The 25,159-nt window shown below is 37.4% G+C and overlaps 1 protein-coding gene across 1 annotated transcript; it reads left to right on the forward strand.

The window, feature by feature from the left end:
- The first annotated feature begins 1,094 nt into the window (after positions 1-1,094).
- On the forward strand, positions 1,095-10,518 carry LOC110932255. Its single transcript, XM_035988223.1, has 14 exons — positions 1,095-1,195; positions 1,296-1,372; positions 2,546-2,676; positions 4,137-4,316; positions 4,391-4,489; positions 7,248-7,583; positions 7,652-7,828; positions 7,918-8,196; positions 8,285-8,407; positions 8,490-8,687; positions 8,884-9,140; positions 9,372-9,576; positions 9,650-9,958; positions 10,103-10,518. Exons 1-14 carry the CDS (start codon positions 1,095-1,097, stop codon positions 10,391-10,393), a joined length of 2,763 nt encoding a protein of 920 aa, XP_035844116.1. The 3' UTR covers positions 10,394-10,518.
- Positions 10,519-25,159: the final 14,641 nt, after the last annotated feature.

Genomic DNA, 25,159 nt, shown 5'->3' on the forward strand with positions numbered 1-25,159 from the left:
GACATTGACTATGATTCAAGTCACGGTGTTTTATCAGGAGACATTGTTCATGGCGTGGTGTTTTAAACATCTGGAGACATTGTTCATGGCGTGGTGTTTTAAACATCTAGAGACATTGACTATGATTCAAGTCATGGTGTTTTATCTGACTCGAATTCCAGATAAAACACCATGACTTGAATCGCCTGTTTGTTTGATGATTTACAATGTTTTTTGGATTCCAGATAAAACACCATGACTTGAATCATAGTCATGGTGTTTTAAAATCTGGGAATATTTTGTATTGATAAAACACCATGACTTGAATTATAGATGTTCTGGGAATGTTGTGTATTTGATAAAACACCATGACTTGAATCATAGATGTTTAAAACACCACGCCATGAACAATGTCTCCAGATAAAACACCATGACTTGAATCATAGATGTTTAAAACACCACGCCATGAACAATGTCTCCAGATAAAACACCATGACTTGAATCATAGTCAATTTATCCAGTTTTTTTAAGACACCATGCCATGAATCTGATTACAGTTCTCGTTATGATAATGTATGACGAATATGCAACCAAAGACCTCCTATAATTAAGGTGAATCATTAATTCCTATATTTAAGGAAAAAGGAGTAAATATAGGAGTTTTTTGGTTGTGTATGATATGGTTACCATATTTCAAACATTGAAAAAGACACTATTGCCCTTCAATTTTACATAAGGTCCCTCTAATTAAAACATAATTTACATTTTTATAACCTATTGATCTCAACCATTAGATCAAATATCCAATGGTTTAAAACACTTCTTACCCTTCTTACATTTTAGACACTTTTTACCATATCCCTACCTATATATATATATATATATATATATATATATATATTAATAAACTAACTAAAATGAATATTGATTTTAATATTATAATAATATATTGTTTTTTATTATTTTTATTATTTTAGTATTATAATAATAGTTTCTTTACTTTTTAACTTTAATCCTTTTTTTAATATCAGGGGTTGGGATAAGTTTGGTGTCAACCGGTATCGAACCAGTATTGGTATCGAAAATACCGGTACAGTCCTGTTCGGTATCAATACATGAAAGTAAAAACCGGCACTAATACAGAAAACGCCAAAAACGTTGATGCCAAATTGATATTGGAAATCTTTTTGTTCGGGAAATTTAGTGCGGCTACCCGGTAACATTTGCTCATCCCTGATCACGGTTACCGTACGAACAACGGTGTCGTACAACTTTTTTTGTTGATTTTCTTCAACTTTTAATTTTTTCTTTTTTAGTTTCAGAGGTAGGGATGAGCTTAGTGCCAACCGATACAGAATCGGTACCGACACCGAAAATACTGGTTACGGTACCGGTATATGAAGGTAAAAAACGGTAGTGAACCGGTACCAGGAACGCTAAAAGTCGGTACCGAATTGGTAATTAAGATCTTTCGGTTCGGCAAATTTGGTACCGGTATCCAGAACAATTTTCTCATCTCTGACCACGGGTTTCATACGAACAACATCGTTACCATACAACTTTTTTATTTGATTTTCTTTCGGTTATCTTTTAGTGTTTTTTTCTACATTTTCTTTTTATTCTTGTCAGCAGTTCTGTTCGCAACACGCTTGTAGTGATTTCAAAACACATGTAAACACAAACTAAATAACAAAAGAAATTCGCCGCAACGCGGCGAACTTCTTTAAATCTAGTTATATTTGTAACACTTTTAAGGAATAGTTATTATTTTGTTATTTAGTGGTTTATTTACTTATTCTTTTAGTCATAGTAAAGTTCAGTTTTTCAAAAAAAAAAAAAAAAAAAACCTTTCTTTTTATATAACTTGGCCATAAGATTTAAATGAGCTTAGTTTGGTTCATTTACGTTTAATGTTACGTAAGTCATTTGGTGTTAAATTCGTATTTTGGTTTTACGTTTTCTTTTTCGGATTTAGTCGTTGTTCGGTTGCTACTTAGCACGGTATTTGATGGTCATATTTCAAATTTCAAAGTGGTAAACTTTGCCCCCAATATCTAAAAACTCTATACAATATCACTTTGACCTCCTTGACTTTCGTCAACGTTTTACGTCACGAGAGTCACTTGGTGTGGAAATTCGTGTTTTTATTTTACGTTTTTTCTTGATTTTGGTCGTCGTGTTGTTGCTACTTAACGCACAGTTTTACGCCCCTGTCCCGCAACGCTGGTATACGCTCCCGCACCGCAACACGAGGGCGACTCAAGACTAGTAAATTTTATTTTATAAGATATTAATTGATGTGTATCCAGAAGTTATTTATTTTGTGTGGTTGCCATAGTATATATGTTTAAAATAAATTAGCCTATTAAATATAAACAAGTGGGTCCAGCCGTTGACTAAATGGCTTATTTACGTCTCTTCATGAAATATTGTTAAATATAGCATTGTATAGTTCTAGGTGCCATAAGTTCTATTTGGAAAGGCTCTAGGTGCCACATGCTATCTGGAGAAATGAAGGGGTTATTGTTATGGTCAAGTTTGCTATGTGCTCTCATTATGGCTGCAGGGGGTACAAGTAGCTACAATGTTCATCGAGGCCTTTCTTATCGAGCAATTTTGGATACTGATGTTGACACTGATGATCTCTTTGCGTTACTATACTTGTTGAAATCTAATCGGTCTGAGTTCAATTTACAGGTTCTTCTCTTACATATATTCTGTACATATCAGTATTCTTATATTTTATGTGGCGAGTTTTTTGTCATTTGTATTTGCATGCCATTGTCAACTTTACTTATCTCAATGGGTGTTTGGTTGATTAAATTGTTTTTGAAGAATTAGAATATGTCAAAGGGACATAAATTTGAAACAATTAGATTGGAATTGGAATAGAAATTCATCAAAAGTTTTGTACCAGAAACACTAAGAAGAATATGTCAAAGGAACATAAATTTGAACGAATTAGATTGGAATTGGGATTGAAATTCATCATATGAATTAGAATTACTAATGCATTTTGGTTGAAAAAAAACATACTTGATTTTCTAATTTGTTGTTAAAAAAGGTTGGGAGGTGATGTGGTCATAGGCGTTAATAAGTTGAACTCCTATACTATTTAGAAGAAATCTTGGTTTTTTTTTCACTTCAAACCTATACTATTCAGAAGAAATCTTGGTTTTTTCACTTCAAAGCGTTCAAGAGAATTAACTGCAATTAAATGCCATTCATTTCAGGTTTCAATAATAAATAATAATATTATTCAAATTGCTATATCTTTTTTTGGGAAAAATAGAATTTATATTAATCCCAATGATATTCAACTCTTATCGGATGTCTTATCAACACATATGTAAATTGCAAACTTAGACATGTATAAATTTTCTTTATTTACGAGTTCATGTAAATTTAAACATGCAGATTAAATTTCTTACATTATATTCAAATAATAATGACAAGTGTAAAAACAGTTGAATTTGAATTGTTTTTGACCAAATTCTTGCGGTTTTTTCATTCGTCCTCACGGTTCTCATAATATTTCTTATTCTAATTAAAATACAACATTAAAAAAAGAATTTACTCCTTAAATAATTCATCTTTTCTCTCAAAATAATTCTTAATAAGTTTTTTTACACATGTGTAAATGGCAAATTTACACATGTAAATTTTCTTTAATGCCGAATACATGTAAATTTTAACGTATATATTCAATTTCTAACATTGTATTTGAATAATAATAATAAGTGTATTAATAAATTTTAAATTTGAATTGTTTTTTACCAAGTTCTTGTGGTTTCTTCATTCGTTCTCACGGTTCTCAAAATATTTAACGTTCTCATTTAAACACTCTATGACATATGAAAATTATTCAAAATAGCATAATTTCCAATTTTCATAATTGTGTTTAAAGCAATGGGCACAAATATTCAACATAAGTCGACCTAGCCCAAATCGTTACCCAATTTGTCTCACATTGTCATTTTATCGTCTCTCATCTACCCTGACAATATGAATACTTTTTATCGTTAAACTGTTATCTGAATACTATAATGTTTCAACATGACAACCCATTAACCAATCTACCCGTTATATAAGCTCGAAATCGCCTAATAAATGACGATACAGTGACAATTATATTGTGACCATGATGATTGATGCAGGCAGTTACAGTGAACACAAATTCATGGACAAATGCAGGACATGCAGTAAATCAAATATATGATATACTCTACATGATGGGGAGAGATGATATTGATGTTGGTGTTGGAGGTGATGGTGGAATACTTGAAAATGGTACAATACAACCAAATGTTGGTGGATATCTTCCTATAATTGACCAGGTACTTACTTATAATTCATGCAACTAATATTCGCTAAGCATGCGGATAGGAATGTGATGTGTATTTATGATCAGGGACGTGGAACAGCCGGACCTTGTAGATACAGACAAGCTATTCCTGTTCGATTAGACGTCGATACAAATATGGGAATTAGAAGAAGCTTTCTTCCGCAGGTATATCAATGTTTTTCGTAGTTGTTGGCGATATAAGTTTGTCAATGTCATCATCTTCTTATAGTTGGGACACCTTCAAATTATCGCAAGCAGAGGCATATAGTTATGTTCTGGGCATATTCATGTAGATACTCAAAACTATAATAACTATATCATCTGTTAGAAAGTTAGAGTTAAGTTCCTGTAAAAATAAAGTTATCGTACGAAACGTACGAAGTGAAAGAAAGTCAAAAAAGTGGCGGTGGCATTTTGGTAATTATCAGCAACTTTAAAATTACTCTAGTAGAGTAATTTTGAACTTCTGTAGGGTAATTTTGTAAAAGTTCAAGTAGAGTAATTTTGGTCGTGTAGGGTAATTATCAAAATTGTAGGGTAATTATCAAAATTACACTAAACCCCCCCCCACCCCCCAAAAACCTAAACCCCCCCCCCCACCCCCAAAAACCTAAAAAAACCTAACCCCCCCACCCCCACCCCCCAAAAACCTAAAAAAACCTAACCCCCCCCCCCCACCCCCCAAAAACCTAAAAAAACCTAAACCCCCCCCCCCCAACCCAAACTAAAAGCTAAAAACTAAACCATAAAGCTAAACCCCATAACTAAATGCTAACAAAATTACTCTACAAGACATTTCCCAAAATTACCCTACAGAAGTCAAAATTACTCTACTAGAGTAATTTGATAATTACCCTACATTTCCTAAAATTACTCTACAGATGCTCAAAATTACTCTACAGAAGTCAAAATTACTCTACCAGAGTAATTTAATAATTACCCTACATTTCCTAAAATTACTCTACAGATGCTCAAAATTACCCTACAGAAGTCAAAATTACTCTACCAGAGTAATTTGGAAGTTGCTCATAATTACCAAAATGACACCGCCACTTTTTGCTTTTTCCCTCAATGCGTACGTTTCGTACGTTAATTTTGTTTTTATTTGATCCTTTACCTAGAAAGTTAATGTCCCCTTTCTATTTTAGTTACATTTTATATAGGGTCAAAGTTAAATATCATTTAAGATGAACTGTTTCTTGTAAGGCATCCAGTATTATATGAAGTTATAGACTAGTTTTATAATAAGCTGATGACATGTCATCAAGCCCTTTTGGTTAATCCAGATTTACTTAACATTAAAGGGAAAGAAGAAAAACATTACTACGAGTTGGGTGGTGTAGGCTATACTTAGTTCATATACCATCGAACCCGCGGTTTAAGGGGGTACCATCACCTATATGGATTCCAAGGGGTTGTGCCCCCTGGTTGGGTTTTGGGAAAACGTCAGCGGCGGAACTAGCCCAAAAATTTAGGGGTATCCCATTTTTTTATATTTTAGACCAGAGGTATCCTTTGTATAACGGAGACGAAGTTGCGGGGTATTTATACACTACGGAAACGGAGTTAAGGGGTATTTTTACACTACAAAGATGGGGTTGAGGAGTAGCCCGTGCTACCCCTACTAACATTATAAGTCCGCCACTGGAAAACGCACAAGAAAGGGTCTAGGGGCTCTACTGTGTTAAAATTGGAAGTTTTAAATTTGCATGGTTGTAGTAAGTTTTCACTTATCATCAATGGTAACTATGGTCAGCAACAAGTTGGTCTTGGCAATTGAGTTACGGATCTAGATTAAAATTTTTGGGGTAACATTTGATTTTTATTCCGTACTTCAGACAATAATGTAAATGAGAAAAAAAACGATAATAGATAAAGTTAAACACGTATCTAATAGATTTCTCCCCTCCGTTTTTTTGAAAACTTAAAATCGAGTCATTACATCCTCTTCTTATACTTTATCAGAAGTTTCTCTTTCGGCTTGAAAAAAAGCTCGAAACGAGCCATACCTTATCAAGCTCGAGTCAAGCTTGAGCCTAAACTAAAGCTTGTTTATTTATCAGCCGAAGCTCGAGTCTGGCATGTGAAGCTCGTCTGACTCGTCGAGCCTTATCGAGCCCTAGTGTAATATTAGTTTTTATTAATATTTAATAACTTTTACCCTTTATTTGAAGTTGTCTAGTAAACGAGCCGAGCCAAGCTTATTTAAACGTGTTTACGAGCCGAGCCCGAACCTTAAAATAAGCTCGTTTAGTAAATGAGCCCGAGCTTCACTTATCGAGCTCGCGAGCCTAAACGAATCTATTATTATTATTATATTATTTTCAAAGCTCGAACCGAACCGAGCCGAGCTCAAGCTCTCATAAGTTAATCGATCTCGAGAATGAGCCTGGTCGAGCTCGGGCTCGGCTCGTTTGCACCCCTAGTGACAGTGGAGGTGCATGATGTTGCCTTCTTTGGTCGCTTTGTTCATGTTCAGATCTTTTTCCCCTTCAAAAATCAATTCTAACAAGTCTTTGGGCTTGAAATCATTTTAACTGACAAGTAGTAAATAGGAGCAGCGGTAACTGAGCATCAATGGCTACTTAGTCATCATTGGTAACTATGTTATTGCTAATATAGTCTCTATTGATGGTTGTATGTGTTGGTCTAACTTTCAATCCTTGTATAATTGTGACCCGTTAACTTAACTGCCAATTCAAACGTTGTGATTGTCATCCCCATATGTAAAGATTCTCTTTGGCCAAATTCTTGTACATGTTTTCATACTAGATTATGCATGTTCTTTTATTTCTTTTCTAATTATCCGGCTGAAAATTCTAAATATTTCAATCTGAAAGCAATTTCAACATGATTCAGAGAGATATTCAGCCTATATACGAATTATAGAACTTACATGATCTAATCATTTGCATGTTATTAGGGAAACCGGAGATACTCCCCTCTTCGACAACTGACTGCACAACAAGTATTGATCAAGACGATATCTGAAGGCCCCGTTATCGTGTTCATGACAGGAGCACACACAAATATGGCCATTTTTCTTATGACTAATCCGGATTTAAAGAAAAATATCAATCATATATACATCATGGGTGGTGGTGTGAGGTCCAAGAACCCCACCGGCTGTTGTCCCAAAAATGCTAGCTCAACTTGCCAGCCTCAGCAGTGTGGTGACCATGGTAACATGTTTACAGCCTTTAGAAGTAATCCGTATGCCGAATTTAACTTTTTCGGTGACCCCTTTGCTGCATACCAGGTAACCCGGCCCAACTATCGAAAATCGGCTAGATACTCAAATTCTATAAATCTAACTCATGTTTTCAGGTTTTTCATTCGGGGATTCCAATCACCCTCGTTCCATTAGATGCAACGAATACAATTCCCATTACGCGCGAGTTCTTTGAAGCATTTGAGAAAAACCAACGTACATATGAGGCGCAATATGTTTTCAAGTCATTGAAGATAGACCGTGATACTTGGTTTGATGATCAATTCTATACGGTATGTAATAGATTTTTAGTCGACATTTTTGGGCAATGATTATGATATGTTTTGATCATTTAATAACTATATGATCTTGGAACTTTCAGAGTTATTTCATGTGGGATTCGTTTATGGTGGGTGTTGCAGCATCAGCTATGCGTAACATACGTGACGAGGAAAATGAGTTTGCCGAAATGGAGTACATGAACATTACTGTGATTACGTCGAATGAACCTTATGGGATACCTGATAGCTCAAACGCATTCTTTGGTGATCGTAAGATCCCAAAGTTCAACTTGAAGAAAAATGGAGTTCATAGTGGTCATGTCCAAATAGGTATTCAAGATCCATTTTGCTTTCGTGGGAATGCTACAGGGATATGTAAGGTATAGCTTAGTTCAGTTAAATGCATGATAGTATTTAACTACACTTTCCAACTACTTTTTGTTATTATGTTTTCTTTCAACTACATAGGACGGTTATACTGAAGAAGTTACTGGACCGGATTCAGTGCGTGTACGCGTAGCAACAAGAGCAAAGCCAAATGTCGATGAATCAAGCACATTGGATAGAGAATACTATGTTAACTTTCTTGATGTATGTTGATATCACATTTGAAACTAATTTTGCCATTTACTATTGAGTTTATATGATAACAGAAGTTTCGCTACTATTTTAGGTGCTAAATCAACCTCAATATAAAGGTCGATTTAATTTTACAACCGAATTCCCATATTACAAAGAAGTTCTATACAAACCAGATTTCAAAGGGAAAAAACTCGGGAAGATTGTTGTGTTTGATATGGATATGAGCGCGGGTGATTTTCTGGCGCTCTTTTATCTACTCAAAGTACCTGTCGAAGAAATGAATCTCAAGGTAACATGTTCTTTGTCATGTGGGTTGAACCAGTTAAGTTCAAGCCGTACCGAATAAGTAACATTTCAACTTGTACCTATTTTAGGCCGGATACCACCCACCCATGTTGCAACCTTTGCAATTTACTCGCTAAAATTATTGTTATTAATTTTGCCTGATACCATAACAAGATTCATTTGTTACTTATTTATTATAGGCAATACTAGTAACAGGAAGTGGTTGGGCGAATGTAGCAACAATAGACGTGGTGTATGACTTGTTACATATGATGGGTCGTGATGATATCACCGTCGGTCTAGGTGATTCCTTTGGTGTGAACCAGTCTTATTCGAAGGTTGGCCCAATTGTTGGCGATTGCAAGTATTCAAAAGCTATACCGCACGGAAGTGGGGGACGTTTGGATTCTGATACATTATATGGGCTTGCCCGTGATCTACCAAGGAGCCCAAGAGGGTACATACTCATCCTACTATAAATTAATAATGATCTGCAGAGAAAAATGACTAGGGTTTATTATCAGAGAAAATAAGAAGTTACAGAAGTTACAAAAAAAATAGGGAAGTTTCCACTCATCACCGAAAAACAAATTAGTGAAATCCTTATGGGAAAAACGGATAATTTTGGTTGGTACGAGGGATCAGTTGTTATAGAATTAAGTTAATTCCTTGGTTCGAAAATATGCAGGTACACAGCACAGAATTCAGTTAAATTTGGAGCTCCACGTGACACCGATTTCCCTCAACTTAGACAACCGTTAGCACTAGAAGTTTGGAGATCCTTAGTAAAATCGATTGATGACGGATCAAAAATTACAATATTGACTAATGGGCCGTTAACGAATTTAGCAAACATCTTACTTTCGGAGAGTAATGCTAGCTCAATCATTCAGGTGATCAATTCGGTTCATCTTCATATATCTTATATTTATACTAATGTAATGATATTTCAATATGTAATTACAGGAAGTGTTTATACTAGGGGGACATATTAACTACAAGAAAAACCAAGAAAAAGGGAATGTGATCAATGTCCCTTCAAACAAGTATGCAGAACTAAACATGTTCCTCGACACTTTGGCTGCAAAGACTGTATTCGAATCATCACTTGACATCACACTCATCCCTCTTCATGCCCAACGTAAAGTCTACGCGCTTCCGAAGATCATAAAAATGTTGCAAGCAAAGAACATGACACATGAGGCTGTTTTCACACGGCGTTTGTTGACAAGGCTTCACCATTTACATCAAAGACATCACTTGTATCGACATGTGGTATGGCATTCAAATTACCTTGCATATTTGAATTACGTTTTGACACGCACACACACCCTTTTGACCCGTTATCCAACCCAACTAATTTACCAACTCTATACTTCATGTTACTTTTTTTGCTTAAATTTGTGACCTATGTTTCAGGACATGTTCGCGGGTGAGATTTTAGGTGCCGTTATCCTCGCTGGTGACCAGAAACTTCTAAATTCGACTTTTGAAATTAAGCATTTGAAGGTCTATACAGAAGGACAGTTATCTAGGGATGGAGAAGTAATTTTTGACACAAAGAAAAAGAAAGGATTTAAAGTACTGCAAGGCTTCAATCATGTATCATGTTACAGTATTTTTTCAAATGGTCTTCTTCGCCGGAAGCAATCTGCAGTGATAGGAAGCTTTGGTGAGCAAAAACGGCGGTGGAGTTCTCCGGCAGCATAATCTTCCGTCATTCATATGTACCTTCAGTCAATATATCAAACTTTATTGGAGTCAATTTATCAAACTTTATTGGATTTTAGGGGCTTAATTTAAAGATGAAGATGTAATAATGTAAGATTTGGTAGCTTTTGTGGTTAATTAATATATCAAAAATCCCAAGACATATCTATTGGCTGTTTGCTACCAAATTTACATAACATTTTGAATATTATAGCTTATATGCGCATTTATAATATTAAGGCAACCACAATGCATAATTCTGCCAGGCTCTTACTAAATCAAGAACCATACCGTACTTTGCAACATTAGATTTATTTTAGAGTGATTTAAATAAGTGGCTATAAGTTGGTATTAGAGCTATACTTTAACAGAATTATGTAGTAATCCCTTAGTTCCTAGACTTAAACTAAGATTCAAAGACGGTAGGAATACCAAATAATGTTAGATTGTCGTATGCCATTTAAGAAAGAGGATATAGAGACATAGGGTGATGTATAGTAGAACTATACATTGTGTCTTGAATTTGTAGAAATCTTTTTTTTCATGCATTATAACAAAGCATTCAAAACCGATGTGCATCAAAGAAGTATAACAGAATGGATGTTCGATTATTCAACGAGGACTTGAACACTAGGAATTTAATAGCAAGAGGATCCATCGGAAGAGTCGTCTAAGGACGTTGGGAATTCTGATGGTGTAGAATTATGGAATGTGTGTACCGTTGTTCTAAAAACGGAGTGATTGTTACTAACTTCGCATCAATTGTATGATGGACGAGTGATTGAGTAACAAGTTGGTATGGTAAGTAGTATGAAAGTATGGAAGATTTCAAACACCTGAAATCTTCGGGCTAATTACTATACGGTTTATAGAGGTAATGGAAGTAGAGGGTAGAAACGAGAATTTTAGAGATTTAAGGGGTTTAAGTCATAAATGAGAATGTGTGATTAAAACTTTGACCAAAACATCTCGGTTAAGGTTTGAGGACGAGGATAGATTTATTTAATATAAAATCTATTACAAGAGAAGAGTACGCGGTAGCACGACAGAATCGAGGACACTGGTAGGAGTGTAGGACTCGGGTTGAATTTTGGTGTACAGCTTCAGGCGAATCTTGGATTCGTTACAAGACAGGTTAACAGTTTAAGGTTAGTGGCTCACGAAAATTGATGCCCTTGTATTTTTTAAACGTTTTAAGCTGGAGTACATGCAAAGTAGTGATATCAAACTAAAGGTTTTTTAAAAATATTAACTACGATTATTTTACTTAATGAGTTGAACAAGTCACAAAGTTTGAATGAATAACATGAATGTTTTTTAATACAATACATAAATCGTGTGCATAAAAAAATTAATCGATTATTACAATAACCATTTTCAAAATTAGTTTTTTATGATTCTTTTAAAAGAAAAGACATAAAAGTGTTTATAGTTGACATTGTCAACATGTACGTATTTTTGGCCCAATAACCAACCCACACATGTTGCAACCTTTGGAGTTTACTTTTCAAAGTTATTGTCAGTGATTTAGCCAATGTTTTAAAATCCGGTTTTTATACCGTATTGGATTTGGCTCAGAAACGATTTAACCGGATGTATCGGGCGGTTTAACCAATTCTACCGGACAGCTCAACCGATACAACCGGCCGGTTTGAACCGGTTTTTAAAACATTAGATTTAGCCCAAAACCATATCAAGCTTCCATTTGCTATTTATTTATTATAGGTGGTATGGTATTTTCATGTGACCATAACCGGGTCAGATCCGGGTATTTACCTGAAAAAATCATATCCGGTGTCATCGGTACGGGTAGGATATAGAATTGGGTACCCTATATCCGGGTATTGTAATTCCCTATTTTCGAGTACGAAAAAACACAGAAACCTATTTTTTGGGGTTTTTCGGATATAAATAGGGTTTTTAAGGGGATGGACTGCACATATATGTGGATTTTAGGTATTTTTCGCATATTCACTATAACCGGGTTTAGAGATATTTTTTGGGTTTATAAAACCGGTTACAGGTTCGGGTTTTGTAGCTGAAGGTCAAACCCGGTGAATACCCTGTGGGTAGGGTTGGGTACGGATTCAAGAACCCAATATCTGGTTTTTCCAATGCCTGGATTCGGGGTTTTTTTAGAGTTGTGAAGGTGAAGGAATATAAGTATTCTAGGGAAGGGTTTTAAAAAATCTAATGTAGCGTTTGGCACGAAGGAATTGGAGGCGGCACAGAATGAATCATTTCGATGGAATGAAAATAAACATGTTTGGTTATCAGTTGGTAATGAATTGTTTATTCCTTCAAGAAATGGAAAAAATTATACAATTACTATTATTATTAAAATGTTGTTGTTGTTTCAATGTTTTCATGTCACACCCTCATTTCCTGGTGGGGTCTGGACTTTGGGTTTATGCGTGACGATTGATATCAGTAATTACAAAGCATAGTGGAAGATGAGATTTTAAGTTAAATTATTACAAAGTACAATATAGTGTCCAAAAGTTCAAAAATAAATATACAGATGAATTTGTACTAAAAAGATCCACAGGCGGACCGAATATAACAAAATGAGACTTAAGACTAATAGGTATTTCGTGGAGTTGCAAATTCCAAATCGCCTAATATTATTATAAATATATATATATAATAATTATATAGATTTAAAAACTCCTCATTCTCTCTCTACCACGCTATCTCTCTTTCTACTGCCTCCCCCTGCATCCTCCACCAAGCAACCACCGTCTAGCCACCACCGTGCAACAATCGTCCAGCCACCACCAACTGCAACCCACCCCCTTCATCTTCTATAACCACTGCCAAACAACCCCTTCATCTGAATCCCTTCTTTATGACATCGTTTCATCACATAAAAAAGCCCTAATTCAAATCCATACAGTTGTACATTCATCACTCAATCAAGCTTTTGTAGTTCGAACTTTTTGTTGTTCGATAGCTGACCTGAATAGCGTTATAGAAGGGTTGTAGGGGGCGGTGGTGGACAGTTGGAAAATATGGACGACGGTTAACGATACAACATTAGTGAGTTTTTTTATTTGTTGATTTCGCCAATTTCTTTGATCTTGTGAGTTTTGTGATTTGTTGATTCACCATGAACGGTTGGAGTTTTCTGTAAGGACCTGCACGAAAATGTCCTACAACGCTTCGTAAGTGAAAACCAGAACCCCTAAAACCCTACATTTTATGAAAAATCAAGAAAATCCAATTTTCGTGTTCTTTAGGTGAGTCTTCGCGGTGCGCGACAGCCTGGAAAATCTCCGGATAACTTTAGGGCCACGTGTCACACACGTGGCAGACCTAGGCTATGACACTGTAGCCCTAGCCGTAGCTAGGGTGGCCTTCGCGGGGCACGTGGGATGGCCTTAAGGCCTTCGCGGGCCGCGAGAAACTCAAAAAGTTGCTATAAATAGGACGTTGCATGGGCAGTCTGCTGTGCTCGAAATTTTCTTTCAAAACCTCCATAATCTGCTTTAAAAAGACGTTCAAAGTAGTGAAACGCTGCCGCGATAACATGGTAATAACTCGATCACTGCTACGATACAATGTCCGATCGATTGAAACCGATCCGATGGATGTTTAAGTGCTGCCTGAATTCGGGCTATACTTTGTCATTCGTCGTGAGGGTTTTGATTTCGTGAAATTATCGTAAATGTTTTATTAAGTTACTAACCTAGTTTCGTTTGCATTATTTAACTAGGTTACCAGGCTTAATCAGTAGGCGGACTCTGTAAGTTTAAACTTGCAATGTGAGTCATTCTCTTTTATCAAACTATTTTACGAAACCTCAAGGTTAAGTTTTCAAGTTATATTTTACAGAGGGATTAAGTCTTTGTTATCTTAAGTTACTGGCAGTAAGTGGGGTATTGTGCACATTACTGCTGTTTTATCACTTTTAGGTGAACGGACCTAAATAATGATACACGTCACTATTGGGTGAACGGACCCAATAGTGATATGACCATGTGTCGTTTTGTACGAATTGAATGACTCGCCATTATTTCCCCGCTGATAAAATCTTTTTAAACATGTTTCAGATGATTTACTGTGAACAAGGAAAAGTGCCGCGTAGCACTCCAACTTGAATAAAGTGGATCAGTAAATAAATAAACATGTTTTTGTAATCAGGGGATTTCCCAGTGAAATTCCTTTATTGTAAATTACGGGGTTTGTCCCGAAACTTGAAATAAAGTAAATGGGTGTTTTCAGTTTAAACGATCCTGTTAAAATTTCCGCTGCCAAATTACACACCAATACCACGGGTTTTTGTCTCACGGCTTCCGGACTGGGAAACTGGGTCGGGGGCCGTGACAGAAAAAGGTGGTATCAGAGCCACTGATTTAAGCTAATTAAGAATTCGGAAAATACTTAATTTTTCAATTTTCCATTCTGTGATTCTGTGAAAATTTAATTTAATAAATAAAACTTTAATTTGAATTTTTGTGTGTTTCCTTATGTGTGACTAACAGCATGAATGAACTGTCGGAAGCACTCCGAAACTTCACAATCCATACGACTGATATGGATACAACAGGAACGCAGTCCGGTTATCAGGCTGGCACCGAGGAGCCACTAGTGTGTAACACCCCAAAAACGGGTTTGGTAATCAAACCACGTTAATAGTAATGACGGGTAAAATGCCGTTAGTGGTAAAAATTAACCCGATAAATATTAGAATCTAAATAAATAAACTCGATGTTAATTAAGAAGGAGGATAAATACCTTGAGAAAACAAAGTATGTAAAAGGCCGAGTTAAGGGGACTTAAAATAAAACAGGTTATGACGCCCCGAACCCATTAAGTTAACTAGGAATAATTAACCTAGTTAATTAGAGGGAATGTTATTAGAAATAAGTAGGTTTTGACCTACTTAAAACAAACCAAAACATGAGGGACTAAAGGTGGGTAAATAGGAAAATGTTTTAATTAAAACATTTATAAAACAAAAGATTATTAAATTAAAACACACACAAAAGTGTGTGTTCTAGTTCGATCGACCAGGGGAGAAGAAAAAGGGGTCTAACCCTAATTTCAACAAAAGCATCAAATTGAAGGTCAAATCTAGCCCGAATCGGATGCAAGAACACGTATAAAAGATCACCTAGTCGTGGGGATAACAAGGTATGTTGAATTTTATGATTTGGTGATACTTTGACATTATGATGAACAACCATAATTGAGATTCTGAAATGAATGTTGAATCTATGAGTGTTATTATGATGAAATCTTCGTTTAGAAACAAACCCTAGTTGAAGACTTGATGGATTGGTGTCAAAACTAGGGATTTGATAATTACCCTATTATGTGCTAAGTGGGTTTTATGACAATATGATGAACACTCGGATTAGAGTGTTAAATTGATGAATATTGATGTTATGTTATAAGTTCTAGATGTAGTTCATGAACACTTGATATAGAGGTTTGATTTTTGATGTAAATCTTGGTAGAAATATCTAGTTGTGAACTAGTTAGTAGATATGTAAAATTATGCACATAAGGTGTTTGTTAAGATGCCTAAATTGTGACAACTGGCACAAAACCGGTAACTTCCGTACATTTTAATTATTATTTAATGACTACAATTATGTGCTTAATTGTCAGCAATGTCTGAACACATGTTAAACAAGTGAATTCATGCACGTTGTATACTACAAAATACTGCTTCATGCATGAACAAGAGCGTTGCGTCAAAAATATTAGTAAACTCACCGGTAAGACACACTGTGTCAACAGAACTGCAGAAAGCAGTCAGAAATTAGAATTGAGGCCTAGGTGTAGGTCCTACGACAAAAGTACATTAAAACCCAAGGGTACATATAAGGGTTTAATTTATAGTCATTGCGAAAGCAAAAATAAGCACTAAAAAGCACCCGAAACGCACTTTAAGTGCAGAATTTGTATAATTCAGCAATAATTCAGCATTTAAACATATGAATATTATGCAGAAATTTCGTTTTATCATCCAGAATATTTCCCTAAGTGTTGAGAATTGAAAGGGTACAAGAAGGGTACTTAAAAGGCACTAAAAAGTGTAATTTAGCACTTTAACGGATTACTATCCAACCGAACAACCGGACTTTATCCGAAACATAAAAATACTGTCAGTAACATTGTTATTCTTTTTCTAAGCTAGTTAGGGTCCCCGAACACCCTAACCCCCGTTTTAAATCATAACACACTAGTAATAAAATTAATCACTTATCTAAACTAACTAGCTACTAACCATTAGTTGAAATCAAACCAAACCTCCCTTAACCCCCCAACAAATTGTTTCCCCCAAGGGGACACATTCCCTCAACTTTGAATTTTTTATTAGTCATGTCTAATATCACAAAGACATAATACACAAGGGATACTAGTGGTGGTGGGTTATAAGAATACCTAGAGGATCACATTTCATTCATTCTAACCTTAAAGAAAATTTCATCTTCCTTTCCCTTCTCTGTTTGGATCGGCCGAACACCCACACCACCACATACCCACTTTCAAATTTCAATCAAGCCATTTTAAGCATACATAAAGGTGAAGGATCACACATAAGGAGGCTTGGTGCCTACGGAATCACAAGGACCTCTCTACGACGCTATTAACCACCCATTTTTCGTCTAGTTTCTTCCCTAGCCTCGAGCTAGTAGTAAGTGTTCTAAAACATCCTATTGATCTTGTCTAAAGTGGTTAATAAGAGATTTGTCGGATAAAAATTATGAACACTAGAAACCAAAATTAAAAGTCTACTAAAAATAATAAACTTGGTGGTTAATGAATGAATGTTAGTGTAAAACTTATGGAACTTGTTTTGTTATGATTATTTATTATTGTTGGATGCTAGTAGGGGAACGGATCGTCATCTAACCACGCTAGGTCATGTTCATGGAACATGAACTAGCACTATGTTTAGTGTAAAAATAACTAGATGACGAACCCTTTCACTCACAAACATGAACTTGTGTAAAAACGATTTTTCTTATGAAATGGAGTTCTAAACTAGTAGATCTACGGATCTACAAGTGGTATTTTTGAAGAACCAAGAGTATGATGAAATCATGTTTAAAAAGCCAGATCTTTCTCAAAATAAAGACATTTTTGAGAACCAAAAAGTGTGTAGACACTTGTGTAACGAAAGGATTTAACAAAGAAATATTTTCGTAAATACCGACTAGAAGTTGTAAAACTTCATATTCTTTAAAAATAAAGTTTCGAGATAATGATTTTATTTTTTTTAAAGATGGAAAGACTTATCAAATGTGCTAGTAAGTTACTACATATTTTTACACAACTTGCAAGTTCATGTGATTGCGATATATGTTTATGTTGGACTAGTTTGATGATGATTGGGAAATTGATTGGTTGAATTTTTAAAAGAAAATGATACGCTAGTAAGCGTTGCCACCTCCAATTACAAAGGAAACTCTGGCGAAATTTTTCCAGAAAATAACACTTAGAATATTTTTTTTGTGACAAGTGTTATGAATATATTTTTGGCTTGTTTTCCAAACAAACTTCGCCATGATTTTTATTACAAAATTTCCAAATACCGGAGGAGGATTTTCATAAATAAAACTTGTTAAATATATATTTAGAATATATATATTTATCGCTTGTATGATTATGTGATTATTTTGTGAACTAGATATATATTATTTTTAGAGTAAAAATAATATGAATTGGAGATACTCGTAACGAGTAAAAATACAAAAAAAAAAAAAAATACACATACAACATACAAGATACATAATTCGGGTGCAAAGTGCAAAACACAAAAGACTTATATTTATTTGTGAGAAAATAATATAAGTAAGACATTTAGTTAAAAATATAAAATATTTTTAACACAAGAAAATATACACAAAAGAGAGTGACTGTACTTGTGCGACGCAAGTCTAGTGACTAACGTTAAGAAAACACGTATAGGTTACGACGTTAAATAAGCAAACCGGTGAAGTTTACGACGCACAGGAACGCAAAGTTGTGAGTTCATGCTCCCCCTTTTCTCTTAACTGTTTCAGTTTTATAACTTCGGGGGTGAAATACATGTTACAAATATTTTTATGTTTAACAAATGGTATGAATATAAAAAGCACACTTGGTGAGAACGAGTACCAAGTGTGTAGCGATATAAGAATACAAGAAACACACTTGGTGAGAAACGAGTACCAAGTGTGATGTGATATAAGAATACGGGAAGCGCGCTTGGTGAGAAACGAGTACCAAGTAGGATGCGCTATGAAAAATGATGCGAGGAATCGTGTCACGAATAGGGTACAGAAGCACCATTAATCAACAATATACCTAGACCGCAGAACAAAAGGTTAGATCTAACGGGTGCCGGGCAGCCACACTCTCGGTGAGGGCGAGTACCGAGTAGTGCTTTTGTGTCTCAGAATATACCAATTAAATGCCTAAGGTTTGGTGACTTCCTATGTCGTGTCACATGTTAATGGCTTTGCAACCCATTAACAATCCTGATACATACAGGAATACTTAATTTACATAAAAACACATACCATTCTAAAACTTGATGAATACTTGAGTACGTGGGGTACTCAAGAGAGGCATGGATTATACTTGAATACGTGGGGTACTCAAGAGAGGCATGGATTATACTTGAGTACGTGGGGTACTCAAGAAGAATTTGAATCATACATGAGTACGTGGTGTATTCATGAAACTGGATTTATGAAAACTCGAATTATTCACAAACTATGTTTTCATACAAAGTATACAAAAATGCAAAACAAAACGGCATGAATTCACACCAACTTTATGTTGACGTTTTTCCAAAACTCACATGTATTTCAGGTAACTAGTATGGATGTGCGCGTGGTCTTACTTATGCTCGTGGATGTCGCTTGTTTATTATTAAATAAAGTTGTAACCTTTAAGATAATATGCCATCTGGTGTTGTAAACACTTGACTTTTGTTTTGGCAATGTAATGTTTGAAGTTATTTTCGAGCATATAGTATGTTTACCTTTCGTATGCAATGAGAACCTTTCATGATCATACCTCGTGCTTCCGCCGCAGAAAGGGGTGTGACAGATTGGTATCAGAGCTGCGATTGTAGTGAACCAGGATTCCTTCTCGAGTCTAGTCTACAATCTCTAGGATCCTATCACGAAAACAATTTTTCAAAGAGTTTTCATTGCATAAAACGTCCCGCGACATCCACTGCCTGAAACTGTCTACATGAGTCTAGAAAAGACACTACGAGACTTAGAGTGCACTTGAATAGCACTTGTCGTTGACTAGAAATTACTTGTAACTATGTGTGATAATTAGCATGTACTAGAAATAGAATGTCACGAGTGTATGTAATTTTACCTAAAAGCGACGGAAGAAATACGAGGATGAAACGAACTGTTTGGACTGTGCAAGGAGTTACGTAATTATGGATGCATACATAATTATGGAATTCAGTGCACAGAAATCACAGCAAGTCTTGTCACGTATAGATTCCCGCAGTGCAAGCCTAATGAGTACTCTGTTAGAATAATAATTGTCTGATGTCACTTATGTGGTATATATACCTGTAAATATATATGATACTACTGTCTAGTGTGACGATATCGAACGAATGCCTAACCCTGTTGTGTTATGTTCTGTCAGAACATGGCACCCAGGAAAGCTGTGAATGCTCGCAATGATGATCAACCTCCTCCTCCCCCACTACCAAAAACTGCTGAAGAGCTGAACGCTCTACTGGAAGAGAGAATCTCTGCTGCTATCGCCCAGTACGAGGCGAACTGTACCCAAGACAGTGGAGGGCCAAGCAGTGCCAGGCGTAACGGACATGGAGATTCGTCCGGTGGAAACGCAGTTCAAGGTAACCTTAGAACAATTTACTAAGCATGAAGAAATTTATGAGCGGTCTTTGTTTCATTATTTCTTCGATTGCTCATAAGTGAATTGGTTGGGTTAATTACAGGCTGCACCTTCAAGCAGTTCCTCGACTGTAAACCTATGAACTACGATGGCACTGGAGGAGCAGTAGCCTTTGTGCGTTGGACGGAAAAGACTGAAGCCACAATCCGCATGAGCAAGTGTACCGCAGATCAGCAAGTCACTTTTGCTACTGGGCTGTTTGTCGATGAAGCACTGACATGGTGGAATTTACAAGTCCAAACCCTAGGCGATGATGCTGCGTATGGCATGACTTGGGATGAATTGAAGGAGAAGATGAGAGAGAAGTATTGCTCTCGTGCCGAACTCCAAAGGTTGGAGACAGAGTTCTGGCACTTGACTATGGTAGGAGCTGACATCACTGGGTATACTCGGAGGTTCCATGATTTGTCTAGGGTGATTCCTTACATGGTGACTCCCGAATTCAAGCGCGTTGAACGCTACATTTGGGGATTGGCCCCAGAATTTCGTGGCATGGTAACTTCAGCTAAACCCCAAACAATCACCGAGGCTGTAACTCTGGCTGTCAGCCTTACTGAAGATTGTGTTCGTATGGAGAAATTATCGCTGAACCCCACTGAAAAGACCGTGACACATGCTGAGTCGTCCGGTGACAAGAAAAGGAAACATGCGAACCTGAATCAAGTAACTCGCAACAACAAGGGTTCCAACAAGAAACGTGACACCAACCCCTCTAAGGAGGCAAAGAATTCAGCCAAAGGATACCAAGGCACCATGCCTAAGTGCCAAAAATGCAAGTATCATCATGATGGAGCTTGTCGCATTCCAAGGTGCGACAAGTGCGGTAGATTGGGTCATCGAACAGAAGACTGTTGGAGTAAGGGAAAGAATCAAAATGGAAACGGTGCTGGTAACAGGAATGATAACGGGAAAGGGCGAAACCAAGGATGCTTCAAGTGTGGAAGCAACGATCATTTCATGAGAGACTGCCCAAAGAAAGACAATGCTCAGGCTCGGGCATTTGTGATTGAAGCAAAGAACGCACGCGAGGACCCTAACGTGGTCACCGGTACGTTTCTCATTAACAATCACTTTGCATCCATATTATTTGACACTGGCGCCGATTATAGCTTCATGTCTGTGGAATTTAAACGCATACTCGGAATAGAATCTAGTAGATTAGAAGTTCCATATTCCATAGAATTAGCCAATGGAAAACTTGTTGAATCAGGCGAAGTTGTTAGAAACTGCACGCTAGAACTTGGTGAACGAAGCTTTAGCATCGACCTCTTACCTATTCAATTGGGTAGCTTCGATGTGGTAGTCGGAATGGACTGGCTGTCCAAGAACAAAGCTGAAGTTATTTGTCATGAGAAGATCATTCGCATCCCTTTGGCGAATGATGAAACTCTCATCGTACATGGAGAAAAGCGAGACGCGCCTCTTCGGATCATCAGTTGCATGAAGGCACAGAAGTGCTTAAGGAAAGGATGTGTTGCCTTCCTAGCACACGTTATAGATAAGAAGGCTGAGGAACCGAAACTCGAAGATATTCCTGTGGCAAAGGAATTTCCTGATGTGTTCCCTGAGGATCTGCCAGGACTACCTCCGCAACGACAAGTCGAATTCCGTATAGACTTGGTTCCGGGAGCTGCTCCTGTAGCCAAGGCACCGTATAGACTTGCGCCATCCGAAATGCAAGAACTATCTACACAACTCCAGGAGTTGTTGGATAAAGGATTCATAAGGCCAAGCTTCTCGCCATGGGGAGCTCCAGTTTTGTTCGTGAAGAAAAAGGATGGAACCATGCGGATGTGTATCGATTATAGGGAACTGAACAAACTAACGATCAAGAATCGGTACCCACTACCGAGAATTGACGACTTGTTTGACCAGTTACAAGGGTCAAGCTACTATTCCAAGATCGACCTTCGGTCTGGATACCACCAGCTGAGAATCCAAGAGGAAAGCGTACCAAAGACTGCATTCAGAACGCGCTATGGGCATTACGAGTTTCTTGTGATGTCATTCGGGCTGACGAATGCACCAGCGGTCTTTATGGATCTGATGAACCGCGTTTGTAAACCATATCTCGATAAATTCGTGATTGTATTTATCGATGATATCCTGATTTACTCTCGGACGAAAGAAGAGCATGAGCAACACCTCAGAACCATCTTGGAACTACTGAAAAAGGAGAAACTTTATGCAAAGTTCTCGAAATGCGAATTCTGGATTCGCGAAGTACAATTTCTTGGTCACGTTGTGAATGAGAAGGGCATTCATGTAGACCCTTCCAAGATTGAAGCAATAAAGAATTGGGAAGCTCCCAAAACCCCGACTGAAGTTCGGCAATTTTTGGGCTTGGCGGGCTACTATAGGCGATTCATCGAGAATTTCTCCAAAATAGCTCAGCCGCTAACTGCTCTTACGCAGAAAGACAAGAAGTATGACTGGGGTGTTAAACAAGAGGAAGCTTTTCAGCTACTCAAAAACAAGCTATGCGATGCACCAATATTGTCACTACCCGAAGGCACGGAAGACTTCGTGGTATACTGCGACGCCTCGCGACAAGGACTGGGATGCGTGCTCATGCAACGCCAAAAAGTCATCGCTTACGCTTCAAGGCAATTGAAGGTACACGAAAGAAATTATACCACTCACGACCTGGAGCTGGGCGCAGTGGTAATCGCCTTGAAAATCTGGCGACACTATCTATATGGTACTCGATGCACAATCTTCACAGATCACAAAAGCCTGCAACACATATTTGATCAGAAGGAATTGAATATGCGCCAGCGGCGATGGGTCGAGCTGCTAAATGATTACGACTGTGAGATTAAGTACCACCCAGGAAAGGCAAACGTTGTTGCAGACGCATTAAGTCGAAAAGAAAGGGTTAAGACCCTAAGAGTTCGAGCGTTAGAAATGACCATTCGAACGAACCTCACTGCACGCATTCGTGATGCACAACAAGAAGCTCTTAAAGGAGAGAACCGTAAAGCTGAATACCTCCGAGGTGCATTGAAGTACATGGCACCAAATGAAGAGGGAGCCTTATACTTCAAGAAGCGTATTTGGGTTCCACTCTATGGTGGCATACGAGAAGTCATCCTTAATGAAGCCCACAAATCGAGATATTCGATCCACCCAGGATCGGACAAGATGTATCAAGACTTGAAAGAGTACTATTGGTGGCCGAGACTCAAAAGCGATGTTGCTGTCTATGTTGGAAAATGCGTAACCTGTGCTAAGGTTAAGGCCGAATATCAAAAACCGTCTGGTCTACTACAACAACCAGAGATTCCCGTGTGGAAGTGGGAACAAATCTCGATGGACTTCATAACGAAATTACCCAGGACCCCGAGAGGGCACGACATGATATGGGTAATAATTGATCGGTTGACGAAGTCTGCGCATTTCCTACCAATCCGTGAGAAGGATAGCACTGGAAAGCTTGCAGAAATATACTTAAGAGAAATTGTGGCACGTCATGGAGTGCCTATCTCAATCATTTCAGACAGAGATGGACGCTTTGTCTCAAGAATCTGGCAATCATTTCAGGAAGCCTTTGGATCTCAGTTAGATCTAAGCACGGCATTCCATCCGCAAACAGACGGCCAGAGCGAACGGACTATACAAACGTTAGAAGATATGCTTCGCGCATGTGTCATGGATCTAGGCGGCAGCTGGGATACTCACCTACCATTAGTCGAGTTTTCCTACAATAACAGTTACCATACAAGCATAAAGGCCGCGCCGTTCGAAGCTCTGTATGGCCGTAAATGCCGATCGCCCTTATGTTGGGCAGATGCCGGAGATAAACATATGGTTGGTCCTGAACTTGTTCAAGAGACAACCGACAAGATCGCGCAGATCCGAGAGCGCATTAAGGCGGCTCGAGATCGACAAAAGAGCTACGCTGATCCGAAAAGAAAATCAGTAGAATTCGAGGTGGGAGACAAAGTGTTGTTAAAAGTCTCACCTTGGAAGGGCGTAGTCAGATTTGGAAAGCGTGGAAAGCTGAACCCACCATACATCGGACCATTCAGGATATTGAAAAGAATTGGTACCGTGGCATACAAGCTGGAGTTACCGGAAGAACTTAGTGGAGTACATGATACGTTTCATGTATCCAACCTGAAGAAGAGTCCAACACAAGAAAACGTGTTCATCCCGATGGATGAAGTGCATATTGATGAAGCCCTCCGATTTACAGAACAACCCGTTGAGGTTACCGACTGGAAGGTCAACAAGACCAGGAGGAGCAGTGTGAAGCTTGTCAAAGTACGTTGGAACTCTAAGCACGGGCCCGAGTACACGTGGGAACGTGAAGACCAGTTTAAAGAAAAGTATCCCCACCTATTCAAGAAGACTCCTGCGAGAGTTAGTTCAACCTGAATTTCGGGACGAAATTCTTTTAACGGGGGGAGACTGTGACAACTGGCACAAAACCGGTAACTTCCGTACATTTTAATTATTATTTAATGACTACAATTATGTGCTTAATTGTCAGCAATGTCTGAACACATGTTAAACAAGTGAATTCATGCACGTTGTATACTACAAAATACTGCTTCATGCATGAACAAGAGCGTTGCGTCAAAAATATTAGTAAACTCACCGGTAAGACACACTGTGTCAACAGAACTGCAGAAAGCAGTCAGAAATTAGAATTGAGGCCTAGGTGTAGGTCCTACGACAAAAGTACATTAAAACCCAAGGGTACATATAAGGGTTTAATTTATAGTCATTGCGAAAGCAAAAATAAGCACTAAAAAGCACCCGAAACGCACTTTAAGTGCAGAATTTGTATAATTCAGCAATAATTCAGCATTTAAACATATGAATATTATGCAGAAATTTCGTTTTATCATCCAGAATATTTCC

This window comes from Helianthus annuus, chromosome 3 (genome assembly GCF_002127325.2).
Source record: "Helianthus annuus cultivar XRQ/B chromosome 3, HanXRQr2.0-SUNRISE, whole genome shotgun sequence".
NCBI lineage: Eukaryota > Viridiplantae > Streptophyta > Magnoliopsida > Asterales > Asteraceae > Helianthus > Helianthus annuus.

Excerpts from the sequence above, each read along its gene's own strand:
- LOC110932255 (XM_035988223.1), top strand. The coding sequence starts at position 1,095 with ATGAAAGTAAAAACCGGCACTAATACAGAAAACGCCAAAAACGTTGAT. Across the intron at positions 2,677-4,136 it reads GGTCTGAGTTCAATTTACAG|GCAGTTACAGTGAACACAAA; the intron begins GTTCTTCTCTTA and ends TGATTGATGCAG. Across the intron at positions 9,959-10,102 it reads ATCACTTGTATCGACATGTG|GACATGTTCGCGGGTGAGAT; the intron begins GTATGGCATTCA and ends CCTATGTTTCAG.